General features: G+C 51.7%; 1 protein-coding gene across 1 annotated transcript; it reads right to left on the bottom strand.

Moving 5' to 3' along the window:
* Positions 1-5331: 5331 nt before the first annotated feature.
* On the bottom strand, positions 5332-21439 carry TRIM8 (tripartite motif containing 8). Its single transcript, XM_074295453.1, has 6 exons — positions 20064-21439; positions 8497-8592; positions 7883-8116; positions 7372-7403; positions 7098-7213; positions 5332-6865 (listed from the first exon to the last, which is right to left on the bottom strand). Exons 1-6 carry the CDS (start codon positions 20631-20633, stop codon positions 6258-6260), a joined length of 1656 nt encoding a protein of 551 aa, XP_074151554.1. The 5' UTR covers positions 20634-21439; the 3' UTR covers positions 5332-6257.
* Positions 21440-23278: the final 1839 nt, after the last annotated feature.

Raw genomic sequence — 23278 nt, 5'->3', positions numbered from 1 at the left:
TATAAAATAAGGTACCTTCCCATTCTAAATTGTATGGTCCTATGGACTCCCTAAAAGCAGTGACCGTGAGACAGAGAATAAAAGTTCTGTTCCAATACCTTATAGTAACTGAATTTAAGCTGCCTCCCAAGGTAACCCACATGAGGACATGGTTGAATTGCTCTAATTGTTAGAAAGTTCTTTATATTAAGTTGAAAACTACCCCTGCCCACTGGCCCTTGTTCTGCCCGCTGGAACTACATAACATGAATTTAATCTCATTCCCCATTCTACTGGAGGTCTAAGCATACTTGTTACAGTATAATAGTACTTTACATAAATGAAGACAGAAATTATGCTATTTCTTCTCCTTTCCACTCCATCTATCTTCTCCAGGTAAAACATCTCTAGATTTCTCTGACAACCATCAGAGATAGCAACAATTAGTCCCACCATCCTCTTGTTTGCTCTCTACCAATGTCTACCAATCGATTACTACACATTTCCATGTCAGGCACCTTGCGAGGCTAACTAGAGAAATACAAAACGGACACAGTCCCTGTTTCCAAGAAGCTTCTACCTTACTGAGAGGGAGGCAACCTGTTTATAGATATATAAATAAAAAACATAAAAAAACAATATGAACAAAGTTTTTGAGGTCGGGCTGAGCTTTCTCAAATAAAGGAACCAGAAAAGGTCAAAGGCACTTGAATTGAATCTCAAAGAGAGAATGGGGTTCCAAGAAGTTGAACTGAAGAGAGAAAGCATTTCCTGCTTAGGAGACAAGCCTATCTATGCAAAGACATGGAAGCTGGAGATGCAATGATTATTATGGGAAGTAGTGAGGAAACAAGTTTGGATGGAATATAAAGCATGGGATGGGATTAATGTATAACCGTTCTGAAAAGGGAGACTGCAGCAGGGTTATAAAAGGCTTTTTAATGCTAACAAAGCAGTCTGTATGTATTTTATTCTAAAGGTAACTGGGAGCCATTTGAATAAGGAAAGACTGCATTTGAGAAGTATCAATTTATGCAGGAAGATATGATAGCTGTCTTCATATAGCTAAAAGGCTATCTTATGGAAGAATTAGACAGTATTGTAGATTTAGAGTTGGAGAAGACCTCAAAAGTTTCTCCCCATTCCAACATCTTTTATAAATGAATAAAGGGAAGTCCAGAGTACCTTAAATAACGTGCACTTAATCAAATAGTAAACGGCAGACACAGGCTTTGAACCCAGGTCTCCTGACTCCCAGAACCCTCTTTCCAATGTACTTGCTTGGCTCTGCCCCAGAGGAAATAACCAGGAGCAGGGGGCAGAAGTGATTATAAAGAGCTAACATAGCTTCATCAAGAACAGGTCATACTAGACTAACCTCATTTCCCTTTTTACAGGGTTTCCACACTGATAGTTCAGGGGAATGCTGTAGATACAGTTTGCCTAAATTTTAGTGAAGCATGTGATGAAGTTTCTCACGTGATATTCCCATGAAAAAAAGGTAGAGAGTTGTGGACAAGATGATAGGCCTTTTTGAATGGCCCAATCAGTTCAAGGAGTCATCATTAGTGGACTGGTATCAGTCTGGAAGGAAGTTTTGGAAATATCTCCACTGGGGTGCCTCAGAAATCTGTGTTTTGGCTTTTTGCTGTGCTTAACATTTTTAATTGATGGCTTAAGAAAAGGACATGGTTATCAAATTTGCTGATGGCAAAGAGCCAGGAGGGATAATTGTTTCAGACTACAGACTCAAAATCCAAAGAGAACTCAACAAACTAGAGCACTGCCCTGAATCTAATAAGATAATATCTAATAGATATAAATGTAAAGTCTGATCCTAAGGTCCAAAAAGTCACTTCACAAGTACCAGGTGGGAGGAACTATGACTACTCACAGTTCATCTGGAAAAGAACTGGGTGGGTGTTTTAGGGGCTCTCAAATTAAGTTTGCATCAACAGTGCAGCCCCCAAAGGTAACGCAATCTTAGGGTGCCTGGAGAACGGCATAGTGTCTTGAATGGGGAATGGAATATAACAGTCTTGTATATCTTGATCTGTTTGAATAACATAAACAGTTACAATATTATGTTTAGTTCTAGATAATATATTTTACGAAAGTCATTGAATATCCTGGAGAGAGCATTTTAGAATGAGGCTCAAATTAAATGATTTGCTCAGATTCATACAATTAGTATGTGTTCAAGCCTATGCCCTGCAAAGTGAAGGTAGGGATGGAAGGATATGAAGGTGGGGGTGGGGGTGGGGAAAGGGGAAGGATTAGAACTTGCTAGAAAAGCAAACCAGAAATTCTGACACCAGATCCTGTGCTTTCTCCTCCACACTCAGGGATAGAAATGACTGCATTTTTAACCCACTTTTCACCCCTTAAGGTATTCTTACTCTTCACTAACACTCTGTGGCCTGAAAGCCCCTGTAGGAGCACAGTATTCAGGAGGCACATTTTAAAATGATTTGAAATACGCCCTTTGGACTATCATGTAAGTGAAAGAAATAGTTTGGCAAACATACAAAAAGTGAAATATTTTGTGTCATCTGCACACCACCACTGAAAAGTAGGCAGAGCTAGACTTGCTCTTGCTGTTCCATGGGGGAAAAGCCAGAGATTTGAAATGACTGCATCCTTGGCTCTTTATCCAATTGACACTGATCTCCTTTCTCTTCTTCCTGGGCCAGGCTGTCTCCTCGGAAGACCATGGAGGGTCTGGTTCAGGAGGCAGGGCAGCCTGGAATGACCTCAGCTGAGCCCCTGGGCTTCCTCTGCTCTGGAAGGAGATGATGGGTGCAGAGGGATGTGGACGGAGGAGGGTGGGGGTTGGGTATGTGTATGTGTGTGAGGGGGCCTGGGTGTGTCAGTGGATGTGCCTGTGTGAGACTGTGTCACTGAGTACCGCTGGGTCTGTGTCAGTGTGAGTGCCTCACTGGGTGTGCCTATGAGTAAGTGAGTGAGTGTGTCACAGGGTGTCTGCTTTCAAGCCCTGTCTCTTCCCCTTGCCTTCTCCCACTCATCCCTCTCTCTCCTTGCACGGGCCTGGGCTGACTGACTGAGCCTTGGTACTCCCCTCCACTGCACAGAAGGGATGGGCTTTGGAGGAGAGAAAGGTGTGATTCTCTCTCTAGGTCAGACTTCTCCCCACACAAGCCTCAGTTTTTCTTCAGGTGGAGTCTGGCTCTGCTCCATACAATCCCTCCCCACAGCTGCTCCCCAGCTGCCAACTCCACCCGAAAAACTGGCAATTTGGGGAAGACGCGCCTGAAGAGTGAGCCCCCGGTACTCATCCCCTCAAGTTGAAGATGGACACACACACACACACACACATACACACACACAGGGCTTGGCAAGAGTAGAGACAGGGGAAGACATCAACTTGCCCTCCCCCTATCAGCCATCGTGGGCCCTCTGGGTAACAGGACTGTCTCCCCTTCATGAGCAAGTGGATAAGGAGGAAGAGGAGAGGAGAGGGAACTCGTATGACTCAGATGATCACTGATTGGAGATGGAATCAGGAAGGTCTTGGTTCAGAGCCCATCTCTGATATTTCCTGAGCAACCTTGGCTAAATCAATTAAACTCAGTTTACTCCTATGTAAAATTGGGCTATGACCTGCTTAACAGGAGGAAATAAGTAGAGCTCTTCTGAGCATCTGCATGTGATCCTGCAGGGGGTGTGTGAAGTTGGCAATGATTTGGTCTCTTACAACTGGCATGGGGTCTCTAGGTTTGTGGGTGGGAGGGAGCTAGCTTCCCCTTTCTTCTGGAGCTGGAGGATCTAGAATAGAGGCGGCTTAGTGGACCCCCCCTTCCCTGATTATAGTCCTCTACCCATGACAGCTGGTCTCAGAATGCACAGGATCCTTTCTTTCCATGAAGAGAGCAGCTGGGGATAGAGGAGGAAGTAAATGCAATCCCTCTGGATCTCAGCACCCTCATCCTCACAGCTGTCCCATACTTTCTAGGGAGCAGCACAAAGGCTGGGAAAGGAGCCCTCCCAGAGAAGCTCTTAGTGGTGAGGGCTCACATTAGCCCTCAAATGTGGGACAAAAGGCCCAGTCAGTATTTAAGAAGTTCCTACTAAGGGCCAGGCACTGTGCACGTAGAGCTGGAAGAATTTGTTCACTATTCTTCATGGCCAGCTTTAGGGACCATTCCCTGGGGCCTCAAAGGGCTCTCTCCAGTACCACCAATACTCCCCAAGTGAGCTGCTGCTAGATGTGGAAAGATGGGGCAGGCCAGTAGTTCCCACACTTCCTTTTTGCTCCCCTCCCCACCCCCAAACCCTGAGTCATCCCTTCAGCCCCACAGGAAAGGGTGGAGCTCTTTGGCCCCGAGCCAGACTGCCTGGGTCCTGTCTTAGCCCAGCTGGTCTGGGTGTGTGTCCATCTCTCCCACCCCCCACCTCAGGGCCTCACAAATCTGGATCCAACCCTGAGTCAGGGCCCAAGGATGTCCGGAGAGGTTCTGAACTGTTTTAGCCAAAGACAAGCAGGGGGAAGGAAAGTGTCAGCGGAGGGAGTAAGGGTTGGGTGGGCTGAGTTAGAGCAGGCCAGGAGGCGGCCTCGGACCAGAAGCCAGGGCCCAGCAATACAGAAATTTCCAGCCTAGTTAGCTGGCCCTGTAGGGTTAGGAGAGGAAGACTGACAAATGGCAGGGAGAGGTCAAGCTGTTTAGACTGCAGTACCAACACCTGCCAAACCTGAGCGTCTCTGGCCTCTGTCCTGTAGCAACATACAGGTGGAAACGGTTTTCCCCTCTTCTTCCAAGCCCAAAGTAATGAACCAGGGATGAGAAGAGAGATCTCACAGAATCTCTGAATTGGCCCACAAATGGTCTCTATATGACAGAAACCCACAAGCTCCTGATGCCATCCATCCTTTATCCCAACAACCATCACTCTTCCTTGTCCCTCAGAAACGAGAGGTCTTTTTTGGGGTGGTGAAAAGGGTAGGGGGGAAGGAACCCTCCTCTGATCTATGAAACTTCTGTGATCATGAGATCATCCGTTGGGTGCAATCCCTTAATTTTAGTTGCCGGGGCAGAGAGAGGGGATGATTGGCCCAAAGTTGGCTGAGTTACAATCAGAAAACCCTCCCTGGAACCAAGGTCTACACATTCCCGTTGATTCTTTTCCCTTGGTCAGTTTTGGTAATTTTTTTGGCTAAATCCTCTTTATGTAACAGACTTTTAAAACCCTTCCCTCTTGTCTGACTGGTTAATTCTAACACCGGTACAGCCAGCAGCCTTCGATGGGTCTCCCCCCATTCCAAAGTGCCCTTGCCTCCCTGGCCCGCCCCACCTCGCTGGGAAGCCCCAAGGAAAAGGAGGCGGCTAGCGGGGCTAGGGAGTTCGGAGGAGCAGTCAGAGAAGTCTGCCGTCACGTTTATTAGAAGGTTGGATTTGGGTGTGTGCTCTAAAACGGGTTACAGAATAAATACCTGTGCCTTTAGAACAGGAAGTCCACGTTTTATACAAAGTGCTCATTACAGGAAGTTGCAGCGTCAAAATCCAGGAAAGGAGCAAGAGCAGGATAGCCCTGCCCCCAGCTCCATCCCTAAGATCTCAACTAGGCCTCTCTCATTATTATTGGTATTTGTCGTCATTATCAGAGTCCAGGCCTGTGGTCAGAGTCCCTTCCTCTCCCCCGTCTAGGGCACGGGGGGCTCCTGTTATTTCATTATGTCCATAGATCCTGCTCTGTGCCCAGAAGATGCCAAAAGCTGTGTGAGAAGTGGCTTTTGAACTCAGGGAAAGGGAAGGAGAGAAAAATCATTCTTGGCTTAAAAAAAAAAATTCAACAAAAAAACACACACAATCTACGGGATCATCTCTTACTGAATCCGTGATTGACCTTCCCCAAAGAAATCCAAGGTAGAATCAGCCCAGCAGGCACCAGCCCCTCCAGCCACAGCCGGGCTGGGGGGTGCAGCGTGGGGGGGCACCACAGATCCTTCCAGCGGAGGGGGGGCCCAAGGAGGAGGGGTGAGGAGGAGAAGAGAGAAACAGAGACAGAGAGACACACCTCTCCTGGAATGAGGCACCTTCGAAGCTAGAGAGCCCCAGCCCAGACCCCCAAGTCCGGTAATCTTCTTGGCTTCCAGCAATTGTATAAAACTCCCCCCGAGAAAATGAAAATAAAAATTGAAAGAAAATGGGAGGAGGGGGAGAGAAGCCATCAAAGGAAAGAGGAAGAATAGGGGCTGCATAATAGAGGGGCTAACTGGAGGGGCCTGACGGCCCCCTCAGCCCCCCCACCTAGCCCCGGTGTTAACTTGTGACGTAGTGTTTGGTGGACGGCTGGCCGTACACCCTGTAGAAATCCTGGTGTCCGGGCTGTTGGGAGGCATCTATCCAGTCTCTGACAGCCAGGCCTGGGAGTGACTGTGGGACAGAGGGGGCAGGTGGGAGCGGGTGGGAGTATTCCTGCGAGGGCACTGTCCAGGGGAAATGGCCAGACCGGGGATAGGGCTGGTGGCTTCCATGGTTCGACACAGAGGAACAGTAACAGTTGTCTACGGAGCAGACGAGGATCTTGCGGCCCCCATACTGGGGCAGCACAGGCTGCTGGGGGGCTGTGCCGTTGGGGTAGTGCGACGGTGTGAACACCGAGCTCGAATGCACGGGCTGCGCCCCGCCTGGCAGGGCCACGAGGTGCTGAGTGGAACTGCAAGGCCCCAGCTGGCTGGACTGGCCCTCCCCGGCTGAAGCCGGCTGGCCCACGAACTGGCTCCCCACGGGGCCTGCAGGGGACTCGAGGAAGCTGGCCTCCGGAAAGGCCGTCTGGTGCTTTCGCTTCTCTGCCCCAGAGCTGCTGTTCACACCACACGGGTACAGGGGGACCGTCTGCAGAAAGGGCACCGGGGTGCTAAAGGGGCCTGTGGAAGAGAAGGCAAAGTGAGGATAGCAGCCATTCAGGGGGAGGGGTCACAGAGAGAAAGAAGGGCAGTTATCTGAGAAAGGGCAAAAACTCAGTGGACAACAAGTTCCCCTGAGGGGTGACCAACGAACAAGGCTCCTTTTTCCTCCTTAGGAGAGGTGTCCCACCATCGCTGCTACCAGGCCACAGCTTCAGGGGGCTCATTCTTACTCAAAGGGGCTCAAACTTACCTTCCAGTAGTTTCCTCAGCTGCTTTTCTTTCTTGGAGATCTCATTTAGGAAGAGCTTCGAGTTGAGGTGGCCGATCTTGGGAGGGGAGAGGCTGCCCCCTGTGCAACTCTGAGTCCTGGGAGGGGGAGGGGACAGGGAAGAAAGGTGGGTGACTGCACACGAGTGCCTCGCCACACCTGGAACCCAGTTCTCCCCAGATTTCCAGCCCAGGGCCTTGAAGGGGTCCTCCCCCGCCTCTATTCCCAGCCCCTGGAAGCAAGAACACGTGCTTACCTATCCATTAGGATCTTCACGGATTTGGTGTTCTAAAGAGAGAGGGAAAAAAGAAGTGAGACAAGGAAACCTCAGACGTCTCTGCCCTTGGGGGGAGGGGCCTTTTCACATGAGCACAAGGAAAGAGCTAGGGAATGGGGAACATAAATTCTGCCAAGTCCAGGCCTAGCCTCAGTACTGACTGGCACCTTCCTATTTTGAACTTACTCCCCTCAGAACTAACAGAGCACTGGGCCTACAATCAGAAAGGCCTGAGTTCCAATACAGCCTCAGACACTTAGTAGTTGTGTGACCCAGAGCAAGTCACATAACCCTGTTTGTCTCAGTTTCTTCATCTGTAAATCAAAGGAGGATCAGATGAGCTCATGCTTGTGAGGAATGCTTAGCACAGGGCCTGGGACACAGCAAGTATTCTGTGTGTATCAATGACTATTTCCTCTCCTTCAATCAGGGGCCCATGACTTTGCTCCCTGAGACTCTCCGTCACGGGGGACTGCAGCCCCCCACCCACCTTCATGAAGCTGATGTCCTCGGTCTTGTCAAAGACGAGCTGCACAGAGCTGAGCAGCTTCTTGGCCTCCTGCATGCGCTCAGTGAGATGCAGGGCTTGCGCTGCGTTCTCATTGCAGAACTTGGCCTGGGCCTTGTCCAGGATCTCCATGCTCTGCCGCAGGTCCTCATCCAGCAGCTGGTGCAGTTTCTCGTACTGCAGCCGCACCTCGTCCTTCAGCTGGCTCACCTTCTCCTGTGCCAGACAAGAGGCCCCTCACTTAGCATGGAGGTCGCTCCCTCACTCCCTGTCCTGTCTGCTCTTCGAGGAGGTCTGGCTCAAGCCTCTCCTCCCCTCCCCCTGGAAAGCCCTCTTGGATGCCTCAACGGCCCAGTAACTTCTCCCTTCTCCACAGAGAGCACAGCCTGGGAAGGGTTCTATCCCATGCTCTCTTCTTCTTCTTGTCCCATTGCCTGTAGACAGGCAAGACCTCCGTCTTCCTCTCCAGGAACAGCAGGAGCTCATGAAAAACTGCTGACTATGGCCTCACTGGGAGCGGGGCAGTCCCCTACAACCATCCCCTGGCCAATTATGACACTCTGTGAGTAACTGTCTCTCCCTACAAGGGAACATACCTCCACCAGCCGCTTATCAGACTCCAGTTTGTAGAGCTGGTCCTCGATGTCCTGCTCCCGCTCCTCGAGTCGGTCTTGTTGCTTCATGAGCATCTTCTGTAAGGGGGAACATGCAAGGAGGGAGAACATGGTCACTTGGGGAGGAAGAAGGAGGTCTGCTCTCCAGGAGAGACCTGGAAGCTACAGCTTCCTTTCACAAAGGACTTGGTGATCTCTTCTCACCCCTTCTTCCACACCAGAGCAGGAAGGGACCAGCTGACTCCAGGGCCTCAGCAATCCCTTCCCCCAACTTCCAACCTTAACCTATTCTTTCCTTTCTGGTGGCCCTGGATATGGTTCCTCACATCCAGATAATCTCCAAAAGGGGACGTAGGACTGGGATAGGGTGAGAGGAAGTGACAGAGAGAAAGAGGGGAAGAAAGAGAATGGAAAAACACACACACACACACACACACACAGATTAAAACTGGAAGGAACACAATTTAGTCCAACTATGTCCTTTTATAATGAGGAAACAGACCCCAGAGAAAAGAGGCTTGCCTGAGATCACTTGGGCAGAGCAGAACAAGCAGCAGTGGTGATACAGCACTCTGCTACCAAACCTAGTGTGCTTTCCCTGACACCGCCCTGCCAGGCTTCTCTCATTTCCCAGGCAGAGCTGCTAACCCCTTTACCAAAGACTTCAGCTCCAGCTTTAGTTCTAGCTTTGCTGTCCCTCCACTCCCCTTGCTCTCTTCTCTCTTAAGCTGAATAGTCTCAAACTTGTGGTTCTTTGCCCCATCCTATCCCTCCCAGCTCTGCCCCTGGCCATAAGATAGGCCAAGTTACCAGAGCAACCAAGCCAGCCTTTTGCTAAGGAAGAGGGCATGGGAATGAGAGCCCCAGCCTTCCTCTTTAACTCAGGCAAGCCAAGAGAATTTGGTGTATATTCAGAACCCCCTGCCACACATCTGCCCCTTACTGCCTGCAGCCAGAGCACTTGTCTTCAAGTTCTTATCATGCCATTTGTTTCTCAAGAACCTTCAGGGGTTCCTCATTACCTCCATGATAAAAATCCAAACTTTTCTGTCTAGAATAGACAAGATGCTATAAATCAAAACAACCTTCTTTCCATGAGACTCACCATTCTCCCCAAATTAATTTTGAGCATTTCAGCATCTGTCTTTGCTGCCAAAGATGTACCCCTCCCCAAGCTATCCAAATCCAACCCCCACTGATCAGTGTTCCACTACCTTGTCCAAACTTTCTTAGAATACAGTATAATAAAGAGAGCTTGGAGATGTGGGTTCTAGACCCAACTCCAGGTGACTTGTAGCAAGTCACTTCTCAGCTTGAAAAAAAGAGGGCTGGAATAGCCATGTTCTTTCTCTTTTATCTCAGTCATCCGCCATTGTTAACACCATAGTCTGACTTTATTCTCCGATTGGGGTAGGAGAGGTTGAGAACTAGGCCTCTGATAGTGATTCCTCCTCCTGTATTCCTCCTCCCAAAGTAACTAAACACAAGGGACACACAGTAGAGGGTCAGCAAATTCAAAGAATAAAATTGAGATGACTCTCACTAATTATTACTCCAGAAGAATCTGCAGGCAGCCACAGGTATGTTCCGCATTCCTATTCACACACTAATCCAATGGTATCAAACTTAAAATGATACAAAAGGATCTACTGCCTTAGAAAACCACACATTAGCATTATCTACATTCTACTGCATTTTTACTTCTTCTGTTAAACATTTCCCAATTCTGTTTTCCTCTAGTTCGGTTTACACTTGGGAATGTTGCAGGTTCACAAGCTCTGGGGGTCAAGGTTGCTTGCTATTTTCTTCTGCCTCACATTTCCAGTTCTGGATTGGCCTGGTCCTAACTGGCACCAGGGGAGCTCCTTCTCCTTCCCATAGAGTCTGGGGCCACAGGGCAGAGAAGGAACAAGTACCAACTCAAGATCTCAAGTCCTCTTTGGGACCTCCTCCACCAAGCTCTTTTTACAAACAAAAGTCTGGAGAGGTGAAGAGATCTGCCTAGCTGGCTGTGATGGATAGTCCTCTTTATAGAGTTCTTGAGCCTCAGGATAGGCAGCCCTTAGTGACCATCTAGATGCAAGACCAATGACTTTTTTTTATGTCATGAATTCCCTCACCTAGGGAGGTCTAATGACCCCTTCTTAGAATCAGGATTTGTTACTTATGTTCATATTGGAAGGATAATGATAAAATTCAGTTAGAAAGCAGAAAATAAAGGTGTGTTTTTTCCCCCATCCCAGATTCATGGGCTCCATGAATTCTACCCACAACTTTAACAACTCCAAGCTTTGTGCCTTCCATCCTATTTTGTAGTTAGGGAAACCAAACCAGAAATGGGAAGCTGTGTTCTCAAAGTCTCAAAGAACCTACAGAAGTGGCTGGATGCTAGGCAGGCCCCCAGCGCACATTCATATAATGGAAAGAGAACTCCACTGGAGGTAAGATCCTGGCTCCCTTATTTTCTCCCTGGGTGATTTTTGAGCAAATAACCTGACTTCTCTGGGTCTCAGTTTCCTCAACTATCAAGTGAAGGAGCTGGACTAAATGACCTCCAAAGGCCTGTTCCAGTTTTTAATTCTAATTTGTGATTTTAAGGGTTCCTATCTCCAAGATCCATACTATTCAATTCACTTACAAAATTGTATCCTATAATCAACCCCACCTTCCCCCCAGCCCCATTAAAAAGGAACTGAATGTCAGGGTTTCTAAGTGCTGGTTTGGCCTCCTCCAGGTTAGTCCTGGTGAGAAACTAAAAGAAGTCTTCTCTAGCCAACAGGATGAAAGCTAGGCTTACTTTTCAACCCCCAGCTTCAAAGGGTCCTGACCTGGCCCAGCAAGAAGAAGCTGAACTCTCTTGGGGGCCAGCTGCCTGAGCTGACCCTCAAGAGTGCCTCCTTTGAGAACCCAGCCCTAACCACTCCCTGCCCCCATCCCATGCAAAGTGGACGATGTTCCCGGTCTGTGGGTCAGGTCTCAAGAATACAATTTAAGGAAAGGGAGGGAAGTGGGGGATCAAGCTTTTCCCAAAGCCTTGTAAAAGCTGCCCAGAGAGAGGGAGAGAAACAGGATTATCAGAGCTCAGGCCTGGCTTGGGCTGTCCCCCACACAGACCTCCGAAAAGACTCTCTATAGGCCCCCAGGGCTGCAGTGGGGGAGAGGGGGCCCCAAATAGGAGGAGGCCCAGGACTTCCCCCTCCCGACCCCCCACGGGAACAATGGGCCTTTTCTTCTAGAGGGGACCTTTGGCCCACAAACTCCTACTCACCAGGGCCCCTAGTCAGCATCCTCCCCCAGCCTCAGGTCAGCTGTGGGGAGGGAGAGGCACAGGAAGGCCAGAGCTCTTGCTGCTGCTACAGACCACCCCCCCATCCCCAAACAGCCAATTACTCTGACTAAAGCCCCTTAACCCTTGTACAAGTATCTACACAGGCCCTGCCTTAGCATCTTCCCTCCTGTGCAGCTATTTCTCAGTAGCTAGAAGACTTGGGGGCAAGAGAAATAAGACTAAATCCCCTAATTCTTGGCCCAAGTTTCTCCCTCCATTGAACCAGGCCCAACCCTCCATATATGTATGTTTCTCCATACAACCCAACCACTGACCTTGATGGCCACTAAAATCCCTTTTGATTCTTCAATTTGGGAGCTGCCTGCCTGTCCATATCTCCCCTAACTGACTGGGACTCCTTTCCCCTACTAGGACCCTCCCAATGTTTCAAAGATTCTCAGAAGGAGAACAAGTGAGCCCCAATGTTCTTGTCCCCTAGGAGCTTCTGGAGGTCACCCCTGCCTTGGTTCCCATCCCCCATTTCTGAGTCCCTCTATGGGGCTCTGGTCACAAGGCTGCTTCAGGGAATGGACTCAGGAGGTTCACAGAAATGGAGCCATGCTGTGACACAGCTGGAAGGAACCTGGGGAGCTCTTTGTCCAATCTGCCCTCGTCAGAGAAAACTGAAGACAGAACAAGGATACTGGCCTAGCACAAGAACAAATTAGAAACCAGAGGGCCTCTTGGAAAGCAATCAGGGTTTTCCTTTAAGCATGCCCCCCCCCCCCCGGGGGGTGTAGGAGAGCCTCCCTTCTATTCTAACTCCCAATGAGTGCAGCTCTTTTTCCAGCCTAGGTCCTTCCAACTTTGAGGTTGTGTCCAAAGGCTTGCATCTCTAGGGCCTGGCAATCTCTGCTCTTTAAGCTGGGGTTCCCTCCCCCTTGTCCCACCCGGAATTTCCTGGAGTTGGACAGGCCACTTTGCTGATGGTATCACATGGTGGGTGTGATATACTACACTTATATCATGGTCACAAGCCAGTGGGTGTGTATATATAGAGGCTGCATGGAAACATCAAATGGGAGTCAGAAGACCAGATTTTAGTCCTAGCTCTTCCACTAGCTTGCTATATAACTCTAAACAAGTCACATTACTTCTCTGCAGCTCAGTTTCTTCATATATAAAATGGAGCTGATCTCTAAATAATTCTGTGGTGATCAGATAAGAGGTTGTCTGAAGTGAAAAACTTCATAAATGTAATGAGTTATTAAATTATTCCCTTACCTAGTCTTAGCAAGTCCAGTGTGCCAGGCTCTGTGCTAAATACTGGAAATACAAGGACAAAAGCAAAATGGTTCCTGCCTTCAATACTCAAAGGGACTCACATGGGGCTTGATAGGTACCTGGTCTGCCCCCACTCAGCTCATTTCACCTGGACCTCCAAACAGCTTTTTCTGTGGTATTTCTCCACTTGCCTGAAGCCACTTATCATACCTAACACTCAGGATAAAGCAAGAGCAGCAGGAGAGCTCACTTTCAAGGAAGAGAATGTCTAATGTTCCTAGCCCAAGGCTTTATACACCCATTTTCCAAAGTCTATCCAGGGCTAGGTGGCTAATTTCCAAAGGGCGGCAGTGGGGGGGGTAAGGCCAGAAACAACCTCAGTCTTCTAGCTCTGGCTTCACTTGCCATGGGAAGGGAGGGAGGGGCAGGCCACTGCAGTGTGGGCCAGTCCTCAGAGTGTGGGACAGCTGAGGGTCCACATCATAGCTGGAAAACATAGGGCTCGTGGAGGGGAAAGGATTTAGTAGTGTTAAGATAGAGCTTTCTCTTAAATCCAATAACTGGATAGGGAGCTCTCCTAGGGCAAGGCCAGGCACACAGGAGGGGCTTAGCTGGCAGATTTTCAGAGATCAGCAGGCTGTTCCAAACTGTCTCTTTCATCCTTGGGCAGAACCTTCCTGCACCAGACTCTTCAGCCTGGGGCTTCCAGCTGCCTCTAAGATCCCTGCCCTTGACCCAGGGCCAAAAGACCCAAGCTCCTGGGGTCACTTTGCCAAGCATGGTTGGGCAAACTCAAACTCCTAGAGCTTATTCCAAAAACACAGTTCTAATTATTTTATTCTCCTGATCAAAAACTTTCAATAGTTCCCTATTGCTTATAAGTTGGGTTCAAACTTCTTATCATTCAATACTCTTTTCTTCATCACCTTTGGAGTCTTGAATCGCACTACTTTCCTTCACAGTGACATCAAATTCAAATCAAAATGGGGGCCACTAACCTATATTCAAGGAACCTTGAGGGTTGAATGACTTAGATTTAAAATGTAAAGTTACCTATGTTTTTACTGGGTTTACTGGATTCATTATATATTTCCCAATTTTAATTTGGTTTGGGGAGTATATTCTGCTCTAACATACAAGCTAACCAAAGTGAACTATTCTCATTGGATCTTAAGAATGTCACCTCCATGCCTTTGTCTCCTTATCTGCAATAATCTCCCCATCATTTTCCTCATATATTGCAAGACTTTGACCCCTTGGAGGCCTAGTTCAGTGGTCCTTAACCATAAAGGCTGCCCTGTTGATTGACCCGAAGTCCCATCCTCTGAGTTTGTAGAACAATCACTACTTTTCTCCTTAAATCAACTACACACCTGTGCTATCAGTCTTTTTGTTCCAAGTCTAACTGTGTCTTATTCCTCTAGGTAGTCTCCCCCTACCTCCACAGAGACCAAAAGAAAAGGTCTAGACCACAGCAGGTCCACAATGGCTGCTGAAGGAAATAGTCCTTCCCTGCCAGCAGCAGGGACCCTCAGGTCTTTCCAGGAAGCATGACTGAATGGCAAAGACAAGCTGGACCTTTCTCTAACCTCAAATCCCACTCAGCTAAAATGGGCATGGCTCTGCAGGGCACTTCCTCCCACTGAAGCCTCTTCCTCCCCACCTTCTGGGGGTTCAGGGTAAATCTGCCACCCACACTCAAGTTCCCTTGAGACAGGGTGGGGGGTGGCGGCAGAGAGCTTTTGAGTTGCTGCTGGAGTTTGTCTGCTGACAGTTGAGATGTCTGGTGAAGGTCTCTGCTATGGGACACTGGGGCTATATAAAAGTTAATAAATAATAATAATAAAAAGCCTCAAGTCAACCTTGAGGAGAAGCAAGGTCAGGAGGGAAATGGGGCCCCAGGGGCTGCCAAGCCAGCAGTGAGTTTGCAAACAAGCCCCGGACTTCAGAACCGGAAGGGGTGGGAGGCAGCAGGGACCAAGGCCTGGCAAGGTAAACAAAATCACCAGTTCCTTCCAGAGCTCCCCTACCCCCACCTCAGCTTCCTATCCTCCCCCCTACCTCTTTCCAGTTCCCCAGGGAACAAGCTCTTCCCCAAAGGGGAAGGGAGCTCTGGGAAGCCTTACATTTCACAAACTCTGACAAAGCTCCCCCCCCAAAACAGCCCCCAGGTAATGAGGGGCAAAGACACCCAGAGCCTGGACCTGCCTGAGAGCAGAGGAGCCGGTTTCCCAGCTGCAGAGCGGAATTAGCTTCTGCCACGCAGAGTGCAGGCTCTGGGGCAGGCAAACAAAGAGGCAGAGAGAAAGCCCCCCTTTGTCTCTGCCTGAATGCCAGCCCGGCCGGGAAGGCTTTCAAAGAGCCAGCCACGGAGCTGGCCGGGCTGGGCCCACAGCGGGGCCTCTAGGGCTGGCCTTAACCCCTTTTCCAGCTCCCCAACTTCCCCCACCCCGAATTTCAGTGACATCTAGTCTCCTTTAACATCCTCCATAATTTAGTCTTCAGAGAATCTTCTTCCCTTCCTTTTCTCCCTCACAGGAGAAGGTCTAGGCCCAGAGTCCCAGAGAACACAACCTCACACACATCACAGATACACAAAATATCAAAGTCAGACATATCGGATACATAGTCTCGAAGAGACAGTAATACACACACACTCAGATACACTTTCATAGGAAGCGTGTAAAATTAGGTAAGGATATGACAACCTCACATGCTGGATCAGCATGATGCTACAGAGGGAAACAGGAGGTCTGTGTCTTCTCTGTTCTTGCTTGTATTTGTTGTAGGGCTACCTGAAAAGGGGAAGGTGGGGTGGCAGACAATCAACAGAAGGACCCGTTGGAGAAAGGGGATGCCTGTTGTGATCCCCAGGTGTTGGAAGGCTCCCTTGGGTGAAGGAGCCTGGGAAAAGCCTGTCACCATTGTCTGGGGTAGCCATGGGCTGGAGGCTCACTACTATGGCTTTCCTACCCAGGGAAGAGTCGGGATGCTAGATGGGGGTGGGGGTAGGAGGTGTCCTCCCTCCATTAAATCGGGTTATGGAAGAACCTTTCCTCCCCCAACAGGCCCTTCCCCCTCCCACTTTCCCACCTGAATCCTCACTCCCAAGTGCTGAGGAAAGCAATTCAGGCTGGAAAAACCTCCCCTGCCCCCCAGGTCCTGTCCCCGCCCAGCTACCAGAAGGCTCAATGCCCATGACCACCCAGGGAGCCAGAGCTGAGCAGGAAGGGAAACCCAGGGCTTTCTCCCAAGCCCCCAGGGCAGTTCATGGAGGGTGGGTGTTCTTTCCCCCCACCTAGGCACAAACTTTATACCAAGAAAGAAGATGAGGAGAGCAGCCTACTTGTCCAAACCTGGAAGAGCTTTGTTATCCCCCCAGCTTGCAGAGAAGGGGAAATGAGGGAATAGGCAGAGGGCATGGGTTAAATATTCCAAAGTAGAAGAGGTCTCCCTCCATCTTCTGGAGACCTTCTAAACACAGGGATTCTCAGCTAGATCTGAAGGCATCCCAGAAATATAGTCAGCAACAGAGAAATATGAAAAATTATAAGGATGCCCAGAAATGACAGTAGACCCTGCTCTCCAGCTCTGCCCTCCCTCTAAGCAGACTCCTCAGCAAAAGCTTGAGCAGAGACTAGAACCCTCCAGAGATGCTTTTAAGCCAGCCCCTCCCCCTCCCTTCCTCTATCCCTTCTATAAATGTGACCCCCATCCTTTAAATCCGGCCTCAGGGAAAACAGCAACATTCCCGGATCCTGATGGAAATCCCCCCCACTAACCCAAAATCCGGTAGGGGGAGGGGGAGATGGAATCAACTGGCCTGGGGCTCAGACCACACCGGATGCCCCACAGGCCATCTATTCCCCACACCCCTAAGAACATCTGGCTCTAGAGCCTAGAAAGAGCAGGGAGCCAGTTTATTCCCAGGATCCCCTCCCAGTCCAGCCAGCCTCAAACTCAACGCTCAGATTTGTGCCTCTTTTGGGCCTTTGTAGCCCCAGGTCAGCTTTCAAAGGATACAGCAAATAACTGGCATCTGAGGAGGCTTGAAGCAATATCTCCCTCCCTTCCTGCCTACCCCCATCTCACACATTCTGGCAAATACTAACTTCCTGTTGGTCCCCTCACACCTTACTCCTACTCCATTTGACAATGGCCCTACTCCCAATCCCCTCGAACCTCAGGTCCAGAAGAGATGGGAAAAGAAGGAAAAAAAGATCAGCTCATGCTTTTGGGAGAAGGACCAAGGTCCAGTAAATGAGGTTTTCTGTATAAAACATGGTTGTACACCTCAATCAATCAATTAATCAACCTTTCTTTTTTTCTCTCTCTCTCCTCCCTGCCTCCCACTCTCCAATAGTCCTCTGGGAGGCTGGTCCAAGCCTGTGCCTTCAGGGGGAACCTTGGGAATTGGTACTATTTCCCTACCCACCCACTACTACTTCACTGCTAAGACCACAGCACTAAGGGTTAGATTCTTTTAAGGAAGGATCCATTTGATAAAGTGGATTCCAGTTGGTGGACAGAACCAAAGTGTGAGCCTTCCTGGTCTGGCCTAGCCAGACTCAGGACAACCTCTTGGGACTCCTGGACCAGCGTTGTTCTGGCCAATGTTTCTAGTAGGCCAGTCTCCTACTGTTCCCAGTCTCCATCTTTCCAGGTGTGTAGAGTGTGTGTGGTGGGGGACAGTGTAGTGTAGTTAAAGGTTAGAATGGACCATCACAGATTTAATAAGCCAACCTGGCCAGGAATGTTGTTGGTATGCTTTTCTAACACTAGGAATGTGAGGGCCAGAGAAACAGGAGACAGCAGGTCTAGCTAGAGGTAGGAGTGTGTGTGTATGGCTGGGGGGGGGAGGGGGAGGAGTGTAAACAGAAGTCCAGCTAAGAGTCCAAGTTATCACTGATGCTCACAAAAACCCACTGTCTATACCCCTATGTCTTAGTTCTGGAATGTGGCACACACTACCTATAAAGTTAGGTTACCTCCTGACTGTCCTCTAGTTGTCGCCCCCCTCCCCAGCCCCCTTCCTTCCAAGAGCCAGTGAGAAGATGCAGGGCAGCCTTTTAGAAGAACAGAAAGCCAGGCCAGCTGGGCCATCAGGAGAGGGAAGTCTGTGTGCACAGTACTAACACCACTCCAAGATCGGTCAGGAATCACATGCAGAGACAGTTATAACAAATGACCATTGCCCTCCCCCAAAGATACACAGACCTACAGACTCTGAAGCAAATAAGCCCAGATTCTCTTCTTCTGGGGTCAGTAACCACTCACCTCGGTCACCTTCCCATTAAATCTCGGCAAAGTTGTCTTGCGAGGGTCTTTCCCCCTTTTCTTTATCTCAGTCTTATCCTAAGGCATCTCCACCTCTCCATCCCTCAACCAACATTCCCCAAGACAGGAGCTAGACATCTTGGCTTTCCTACAGGCTCTATACTTTTCATCACTAGCTCACCCTCCCTCCCTCCTATCCCCTTCCAATCTTTATTAATAGCAACTGCAGAAACCTCCCTGCCCAGGGCCAAGCTGGGGCAGTCAAAATGGGAGGAAGCAGGGCTCCTTGGGGGGGGGGGAGAAGGGTTGGGGAGCAACTGGAGGTTCTCTCCTTCCTCACTACTTTTTAAAAGAAACTATCAGCCTATTCTATGAAAAGAAACCTGGAGTTGGATCTACATATTGGAATCTAATCATACATCAGTTTTTATTGATCACTGCCTCCCCCCCCCCAATCCCATTGGTTTCTTTATTGCTAAAGAGTGAGTCATTTGAACTGGATTCACACAGGAAACCACCCCCATTTTGCAGTCATCTGTAGGGCTTTCTCATCTACCCTCTCTGACCCCGGGTGCCCCTGCCCAACAAGGCTGGTGGGGGTGGGGGTCAGGAAGAATCAATCCCCTTCCCCCATAGTTCAAGCCCCCTCTTTATTATTCACACCCTGGGCCTGGGATTGGGGGTTGGGCCTTCCCAAAGAGGTGGAATCTTTCCAATTCCCTCCCTCTGCCACGACTCACCCAGATTCCCCAGGCTGGGACTCCCCTTACCCCATGGGAAGCTGTCCATCCGGGAAGAGAGAGGGCACTCCCCCCCCCACCTTGTATTAGGCTGGCCTCCCAGCCCTGGGCCACAGCCCAAGAAGGAAGGCATGTGTGGGGGTGACATTGACAGACCATATACAATGGGAGGGGATGCGGCTGCAATCAAGGAGTAGGGCAGCCCAAGGGAGTGAGCTGTCTGAAACCAGATTTCAAGGCAGCTGAACCTTAAACCTATCAAATTCCCCCCTCCCCCCAGTGCTTAGCATCTCTACCAGACTAGGAGGCCAGAGGGCTGGGCTTGGAGAAAAGGTAATCAGGCTCGGGGTGACAGAGACTTTAAAGGTTTGTTCATGCACACGGGTCTGCGCAGGCAGACACTGCCACCCACATAGAACCTCACTCTGTACCCTGATCTCTGGATTCTCAGTCTTTCTTCAGACACATAACTCAGTTCTATTCCTCTTCATCTCCCAGCAAAAAAAGCCCCAAACAATCTGGTTAAGGGGCTCGCAGCCTCCGAACATGGCTGCCTTTGTTTACTTCCTCGCTGCCCAGGCAGCAGCTTGTCCCCATCTGGGGCAGCAATGGCTCCGGGACGTTGGTCACACAAACTATAGCCCCACTGAAGCAGGCCGGGGACACGGACAAGGCAGTTTTCCTCCACAATAATTTAGGGAAAGAGTTTCTCTTAAAGCCCCTAACCCCCTCCCCCCCAACTCCAGTACTAAAGAAGGAGCCACAGTAGCCAACCCTGATAGCAAGGTCCCATTTTGTCTATTTCCTAGGGGAACCAGGGTCAACCAGGCTTCTTTCTACGGGACAGGCCTGGCCCCCAATTCTGCCCACGCCCACGGACTTATGGCCGGCTCCAGACCACCCCCACCCCAGTGGAGAATCCGCTCTCTCACTTCTCCCACCCGTCTTCAAGGGCCCGGGCCGCGGGTAGAGTTACTTGCCCGAATCTCATTCCTCCGGATCTCCACGTCGCAGACAGCGTGTCCCTGGTGGGCACCGCTATAGTAGCAGCAGTACTGGCACACGGCCACCTGCTCGGCCTCGCAGTGGTACAGGCGGTAGGCGTTGTGCTGCGGGCAGCTCCAGGCCCGCACGTCGTCGGCCTCCACCAGGAGGTGCCCGCGGGCGGTGGAGGGTTGCTGCAGGTGCGTCTGCACGTGGGACTGGCAGCAGGGAGCCTCGCAGCGCAGGCAGACCTTCTGGGCCGGCAGCGGGGGGCCGCGGCGGCAGAACACGCAGTGCAGCGCGGCCGGCGGCTTGTCCACGTGCAGCGCGTTGAACTTCTCCACTATGTTGGTGAGTTTGAGGTTCTTCTCCAAGCCGGGTCGCTGGTTGTAGGCCTGGTTACACTCGGGGCATCGAACCAGGCCGCTGTCCTTGGCCCAGGCCTCACCGATGCAGCCACGGCAGAAGTTGTGTTTACAGGGCAGCTGCACGGGTTCCACGAAGACGTGCAGGCAGATGGGGCAGATGAGCTCCTCCTCGAAGCAGTTCTTCCAATTCTCCGCCATGGCGAGGGAGGCAGCGGTAGCGCCCTGGGTAGGGCCTTGGACGCTGGCCGGGCCCCGGCCTGAGCTTCCTCCCCTCGGCCAGGGACCAGTCCCGTTTAGAACCAAGACGGTAGCTAGAGCGAGCCCCGCCGCGGTGCGTCTTGGGCGAGCTCAGCAGCACAGCCTCTCCGGGGCTCCGCACTGGCAGAGGGCGCCCGGCTTCTCAAGGCAGGGGGTGCTGGCGACGACGCCGCCGTCGCCGCCTCCTCCTCGCTGATTATGGGGAGCGTTAGCGGGCGGCGCTGGCCGGAGCCGGGGCACGAGCCAGGGATGGGCCTGCCCAAGTCCAAATTCCATCCACGAAGCCGCGGCCGCCGCCTGCGCCTCCCCCGCTCCGCTCGTCCGCTGACATTGGGGCGCGCCCCGCAGCTGCCTCCCCGCGAGCCGCACACTTCCCTTCCTCTCTCTGGCTGCCGGGATTCGGGGCTTCTCGCCGGCCGCCACCCCGCGCTCCCGGCTCCTCCTCCTCTTCCTCCTCCTCCTCCGCGCCGCCGCCGAGTCCGAGGTTCGCGTCCCTTCAAAGAGCAGCCGGAAAAAGAGCCGCCGCGCCCGAGGGCTCAGCTAGGTCCGAACGGGGCGGGCCTGGCCCAGCCAAGCGCCCGGCGTCCCGGCTAGGGCGATCCCCGGCTCGCTGTCCTCCCGGCGGCGGCTGCAGGGCGCCGGGGCCGAGTCGGGGGCGCCGGGCTCGCGGGGGACAGTCATTCAGATGAAATTCCCGTCCCCGGCCCGAGATCCCAGCCCTCCTCCTTCCGCCTCCCTCCACCAACAGAAACGGAAGGGGGAGGGTGGGAGGGAGGAGGGACGGACTGGGGAAGGGAGGGCTGAGGGAGGGAAGAAGGAGGGGACGGAGGAGGGGGGAGGGCGCACCAGGGTAGGGAGGAGGGGACTGGAGAAGGGAGGGAGCGATCGCGAGAGGGACGAACCCCCTCCTCCCCGAGCCCCCCAAACCACTTCTCCTCGTGGGCTGGGGGTATCCGAGAGAGGAAGGAAGGGAAAGATAGAGGAAAATCCGAGCAGAGTGTTGTGGCCCGAGCCGCCCCCCACCCCCTTCGCGGCCACCCAGCCTCCGGACAAGGGCAAAATACAAAACAAAACAAAACCCAATCCCACCCCACGCGTCTCAGACGCTGGACAGCGGGCGAGAAAAACAAGGATTGATCCAACTAGAAAGGAATTTTTCTCCACTACTCGGGAATGGGAGGCTACGCATCTCTCCTCCCAGCCTCTGCCTGCCCGCCCTCCTCGTCACCCTCTGTCCTTCCTTCCCTATTTCTCCGCCCCACCCGGTCTCCTCTTCTTGGCCTCCGAGTGTCGGGGGTTCGGTTGGGGCTGAGATCGCAGTTCCCTGCACTCTTTAGCGCAGTGGGGGCGGGGAAGGTAGGGATGCTAGGGGAGGGAGGGGGCTGGAGAGGACATCGAGGACCCTTTGGTCTGGGTTCCCCGCCCCCGCACCGCCCACCTTGGAGTTTTTTTTAAACCAAACAAAAATAATGTGCTTGGGTTTTCAAAAGAAGGCTCAAATGCTAGACCCCAGGTACTGGCCCAGCCCTAACCTATCAGACCCAACCCAGGTCTCCCCGGTCGCGACCCCAGGAACTGGACTCCAGCCGGGGTCCCCTCAGTCGCTGCCGCCTTTCCGCTTATCATCAGATCGGAAAAAAAGCGGCCCGCCCGCAGCCCCCGCAGCCATCTTGACGTGTTATTGTTATTTCAGGGATAAAATGTTTAATAAAAATAAGTGCTCGCTGCTTTTCCATCGCGCCCCCAGCAACAGCCGAGACTGCGCTCCGCGGGACCATCTGGCCACGGCCCCCGGCTTCTGCTCGGCCTCAATTCTAGGCTCAACCTCTTGCGGAGCATACAGAGGATCCTAGGCCTCGCGGGTCTCGCTATAACACTCTGGGGGGTCGTTTCTAGGGTAGTGAGGAGGAGCCGTGTTTGCAGACCAAGTTCGGGTGCTTTGGAACCCTCCAGCATCATGTCGGTCATCTTCCCTCCCCCTCTTCTCCTGCCACTGGGAAACGGAGATCACTGGGCATTATAACGTCGAACGGACACCTAGACCAGTCCGAGATCCCGGCTGGAAGCCGAGGCCACAGGGCCCAGGGTCGGGAACAGGTCCTGAGTATTACAGCGGAGGAAGGAGGAGGGGAGGGCTTTAAATCGCCGCCCTTTTACTAGGGCCCTCGCGCTATAAACGAATGGGGGGAGGGGCGGGGGCCTGGTCCGGAAGTGCCGCCGTCGCTGCCGGGGCGCTCGGCCCCGCCCCCTCCCGCCTCTGTCCCAGAGCCTGAAGCTCCCATTGGCCTCACGCCCGCTCCTCCTCCCCTCAATGCAACGAGCTCGCCGCCCTTGTCACGTGACCCGCTTTCAGTTAGCTACATGAAGCATTCCTAGTTCTAAGCATTAAAAGTGCTACGGTCTCTGCTGCCGCTTGATGTGGGCCTCTCGTTCGGTCCGAACCTTGGCTCCTCAATAGGGAAAGGTTACTCGATGAACCATTCCGCCTGAGCACGACTCGTGGAGAAGCCCGAAAGGGCCAGTCTGAGATCTCCGCCCACTTGAGCTTTCGTCTACCTTCTCGAACCCCGAGGGGCAAGTCATTC

Source organism: Sminthopsis crassicaudata, chromosome 2 (assembly GCF_048593235.1).
Source record: "Sminthopsis crassicaudata isolate SCR6 chromosome 2, ASM4859323v1, whole genome shotgun sequence".
Lineage (NCBI taxonomy): Eukaryota > Metazoa > Chordata > Mammalia > Dasyuromorphia > Dasyuridae > Sminthopsis > Sminthopsis crassicaudata.
This window is presented reverse-complemented; position numbering and strand designations above follow the sequence as displayed.